This window comes from Puntigrus tetrazona, chromosome 23 (genome assembly GCF_018831695.1).
Source record: "Puntigrus tetrazona isolate hp1 chromosome 23, ASM1883169v1, whole genome shotgun sequence".
Lineage (NCBI taxonomy): Eukaryota > Metazoa > Chordata > Actinopteri > Cypriniformes > Cyprinidae > Puntigrus > Puntigrus tetrazona.
In genome coordinates, this window is record NC_056721.1 from 16,596,360 (window position 1) to 16,601,374 (window position 5,015).

The 5,015-nt window shown below is 45.3% G+C and overlaps 1 protein-coding gene across 1 annotated transcript in view; it reads left to right on the plus strand.

Moving 5' to 3' along the window:
• LOC122328571 (histone-lysine N-methyltransferase 2D-like) overlaps window positions 1-5,015 on the plus strand; it is a 25,439-nt gene that overhangs the window by 14,390 nt on the left and 6,034 nt on the right. The window contains 9 exon segments of the mRNA XM_043224316.1: window positions 108-340; window positions 431-3,376; window positions 3,454-3,597; window positions 3,691-3,886; window positions 3,989-4,105; window positions 4,193-4,295; window positions 4,345-4,499; window positions 4,585-4,709; window positions 4,801-4,952. Coding sequence (XP_043080251.1) covers window positions 108-340; window positions 431-3,376; window positions 3,454-3,597; window positions 3,691-3,886; window positions 3,989-4,105; window positions 4,193-4,295; window positions 4,345-4,499; window positions 4,585-4,709; window positions 4,801-4,952 — 4,171 coding nt within the window.

Genomic DNA, 5,015 nt, shown 5'->3' on the forward strand with positions numbered 1-5,015 from the left:
TATATATACGTACGTACGTACACACACACACACACACACACACACACAGACGGTTCAGTTTATTTTTACACAATATTAATGTTCTTGGGGCATTACACTTTTAACAGATGATGCTGAGCAACACCAATATGAAGAATGGCTTGTGCACACCCAGCAGTTGCTGCAAATGCAGTTGAAGTTCTTAGAAGAGCAAATTGGAGCACATCGTAAATCCCGTAAAGCTCTATGTGCCAAGCAGCGCACTGCAAAGAAAGCTGGGCGTGAATTTGCAGAGGCAGATGCTGAAAAGCTCAAACTGGTCACTGAGGAACAAAGTAAGATCCAGAAACAGCTGGACCAGGTATGCAAAATGTTTTTATACTAGTTTTGGTGAGAGATTTTATTATCTTGAAAGTTATTTAGCTAAGAACAAATAAATTTGCTTTTCTAGGTGCGTAAACAGCAAAAGGAGCACACCAATCTTATTGCAGAGTACCGAAGCAAGCAACAACAACATCAGCAAGGGTCTTCTATACTTGCTCCAGGGCCCTCTACACAAGCACCCCACATGCTTTCCAAAATGCCTGGACAAATGATGATGGGCCAACAAGGAGCACCAATTATTGGTCAACAACCTGGAGGAATGCCTCAAGTAGGGATGCCTCAGGGAGGCATGCCAGTTAGGATGCCTCAAATGCAACCTTTTGGTGGAGCCCAGCCTTCTCTCCCACTTGGACCTGGCACTGTGCAACCAGTGCCACCTCCTGGTTTTTTCCAACAACCCCCTGGAGCACAAGGACCAGATCCAAGAGTTATACAGGAGCGACAGTTACAGCATAGAATGCAAATGGTTCAAAAAATGCAGCAACAACAACAGCAGCAGCTAATGATGGGGCAGCAGTCTATGCCACATCAACCTCAGCAGCCTGGTATAATGAATCAGCAACCTGGAGCCATGGGCAACCAGCCAACCCAAGTTTTAATGGGCAATATGGGGCAGCAGCAACCAAGCTTACAACAAGGATTAATGAATAGCCAGCAAAATCAGCAGGGGTTAATGCAAACAACTCCAGGTATGATGGGAAACCAGGCTATTGGGCAGACACAACATAATGTCATGGGCCAACCTATGACTCAAACTGTAAATATGATTGCAGGCCAGCCACAGGGTATGGTTGGTAATCAACAAATTGTTCAGCAGCTTCAGAGACCACAGGGTTTGATGGATCAGCATGGGCCAGGTGGACAACATGTTATTAGGGGGCCACCAACACAACTCACGCCTCAACAGCAGAGTGTAATGGCTCAGCGCATGCTCATGACACAACAGCAACAGAATGCTGCAAAAAACCTTGCTCAACTTCAGCAGCAACAAATTTCACAACTGAAACAACCTCCACAGGTTGGTCCCTCTGAGCCACAAAGAGCTTTAGAAACTCCACAATCGGCTAATCCCCAAGGAGCTACTGAGAACTTGCAGCAAGGTGTCCAAGACCTTCAAAATCCTGATCATAAAGATGGGGGACTGCTTAGCCCAAAAACACCGCCCCAGCAGGGTGGACCTCCTACACCACTTCAGATGCAACAGACGGGATCTAATGGAGACCAACAATGTGGTGTTGGACAGCCACAGCAAACACATGCTTTTCTGGGTCAGCAACAGACAGCACAGCCTCAGTCAAACCAGAATATTGGAGTACCAGAACAACATGGTTTCGTGGGCAACCAACAGGCTGGTCCACATCTTAAAGTACAACCGCAGCAGCAACAGATGCAACTTGGTCTTCAGACGCAGAACACCATACAAATAAAACAGGAAGATCAGCAAATGTGCTTTATGGCACAACAGCAAGCTTGTCAGATTGCTGCACAACAACCACAGGATATGCTTGGCCAAAATAGTGGTCAGACTCAAACTACAATGACTGGCATTACAAATCAACAGCAGCAAGCTCTCTTGACTCAACAGATAGGCATGCCTAGAGGCCAGCAGATGGTGATGACTCCAAGGCCTGGTGCTCCAACAGGGCAAATACGTGCCCCTTTCAACATTCAGGCCTTCATTGCACAGAACCCACAACTCCGTCACCTGACTCCCAGCCAACAGTTGCAGCAAATTCAGGTAATGATTGCTCAGCGACAGCTACAGCAAGGCCAGATGCTAAGAATGCAAGGTCAGGCTCAGGGACAAATGCGTCCCCAGGTCCCACAGGGGCCACCAGTTGGTCCACGGATGCCAGGTCTTGAAGCCCAACAACAGCAGCACCGCTTTGGATTAGCAGGCAAACATGGTCCAGCCGGCCCTCAACAGCAATCGGGAGCAATGGGACAATCATCTGGTATGGCTCCACAGTTTCATCAAGGTGTTTCGGGGGCTATGCAGCAACCTTCTCAAGGACCTTTGCCTCAGTACATCAATAGTGCCCAGCAGCAGCAGATGTTACAACAGCAACAAGTACATCAGCATCAGATGATGAGGAGTCAAGTGCCCAGACCAGTAATGGGTCAAGTTCGTGCCACAGCACCAGGACATATGGCTAGGCCGATGTCTCCCCGTCAGTTAGTGGGTCAGGGTTCTCCTGGAAGCCCACTTTCTAATCAAAGGCTCATGAGAATTTCTCAGACTCCACCAGGCCCCCAGCACCTTCAGCAACAGCAGGCCCATGTGGCAACAGCACTGAGCCCCTTTCAAGCCTCTCCCTCTCATGTGGGTTCTCCTGCAGGGTCTTCTGTTCCAGAACCTGGTTCAAGCCCAGCATCTGTACATAAATCTGAGCCAGGCACCTTGTCCCTCTCTAGCCACTTGTCATCCCCTTCTAGGCCAGAAAATGTTGTAGGAAAGAGTAGTCCCTTTAGCCAGACAGGGGGATCAATAGCTTCACCTTTGCGATCTCCAATTGCCAAGACTCAGAGCCCCAATACTGAAACTCTGTCATCTCCTTTTCCACTTAATGGTCCATCTCCTCAGTCAGCACAGAACCCACACCAAGCAACAACTGCTGCCCAAGTATCTGATAGTCATTTGTCTCAACCAGCTCAGCTGCCCAGTGAAATAACACTGCAAAACATCAAACAAGAACCACGTGAAGTCCAGTGTGACACTGGAGGTAGTGTAGAGGCCCATTCTGAAGGCATAAAGAGAGAAATTTCTGGAGAGGCAGTCACTGCCATTGCAAACTCTGTTCCAGGCTCTAGATGTCAAGCAGGAGATCTTGGATCCCAAATTCAAAGGACAGAGACTGGCCAACAGCTCCTACAGAAACTTCTTAGAACCAAGAACTTACAAATGGCTTCTCAGAGGCCCTCAGATGGCATTCATAATGAGATAAATGGGCACATCAATAGCAAGCTCGCAATGCTAGAGCAAAAGCTTCAAGGAACTCCACGCAACATGGAGGTATGACCAAAAAGCCTCTTGATTTAATTTTTTTTTTTTTTTTAAAGCTTCTAATTTTTGTCCGTTGTGGTTTTTAGGATCTGCAGTCCCTCACAAAGAGAACTCCGATAGTAAAGGCAAAACGTACCACAAAAACTGGAGAGCGTGGACCAAACTCTAGAAAGAAAACCAAGAAAGAAGAGGTTGGAAAAACTGAGGCAATAATGAAGCAGCTGAAACAAGTATGTGGCATTGGCTTAATGAATATTTTCTTCCAGTTTTAAAAGTGATGCTATATTATAATAAACAATTGCTCTCTTACGGTTAACCCACAGGGACTTTCTCTTCTTCCTTTGATGGAACCCTCCATTACTGCTAGTCTGGATTTGTTTGCTCCTTTTGGCAGCAGTCCAGCCAATGCTAAGGCCCAGTTAAAAGGCTCATTTGGAAATGCTATGCTGGACAACATTCCAGACTACTATTCCCAACTTCTTACAAAGGTATGGTATAGTTTGGCATTTTGTATACCTTTCAGTACACAATGGAAGACATGTTCCTTGTTCTGTCAATTTCAAAGAGACCAAAGTTTGTTAACTGCAACACTTTTTCAAAATGTAATATACATTTTTTTTNCATCACTTCCTCCAACTCCACCACCTTCTGTGCAACATAAGCTTCTAAATGGAGTAACACCTGTAGAAGAACTAGCAGAAGGTCAGAAAGAGACAGAGACATCAGAGGATACCATGGGTAAGACAAAGTATTAATACTAATTCATTAGTGGGACTATTTGATGGATTGGCCGTTTTTGCACAGAATTTTTTCTTTGTACTTGAGGTTCTGTTCCAGATGAAGTTAAAAGTGTAGACATACTAGCAGCTCTCCCCACTCCACCTCACAACCAAAATGAAGATATACGGTAAATTACCAACTACAATATGTTCCACAGAACAACTATATTAAACGTGTGTGTGTGTGTGTNAAGACAGTGACGCTCCAGACAGCATTGTGCCTGCATCCTCACCTGAAAGCCAACTAGGTGAAGAGACAACACGCTTCCCCCATCTATTGGATCCTAAAGAGGAGGAAGATGAGAGGGCCATCTCTCCTGTTATACCCATTATTCCTCCTTCTGCCATCCCAAGTATGTAGTATCATTTGGAAATGATTTGTTTGCTTGAATCTTTAAAGACTCGATCAACTGACTTGTTGATCTAACCCATGCACAGGTTTTTCCGAAACAAAACCATTTGAGTCAGCGGATGGAAAAGTTGTTGCCTCATCCAGCCAGTGGGACAAAACCAAAAGCAATGAAGTGTCTGTAACCTTTATGCTTTCATCAGCTGCAGCAAAGGTATTCAGATTCACTCTAAATTTCTTTACCCCCATAAAAGCCTTAGATAATTTTGTGTGACAATTTAAGTACTGTTTTAATTTCCCAACAGAATCTCAACACAGTGATGTTGGCTGTTGCCCAACTGCTGCAAATACGTATGCCAAGTTCTTATGAGGCAGCTTTTCCCCAGAGTCCTGGTAGAGCAGGTGTTGGACCTGGGAAAGTACCTGACGCTTCCAACCCAGGTAATGCACTCAAGATGTCATTTAACATTTTCAAAATGTTTGCCAAATATTAAGCTCCTCCTTTGTATTTTTTTTTTTT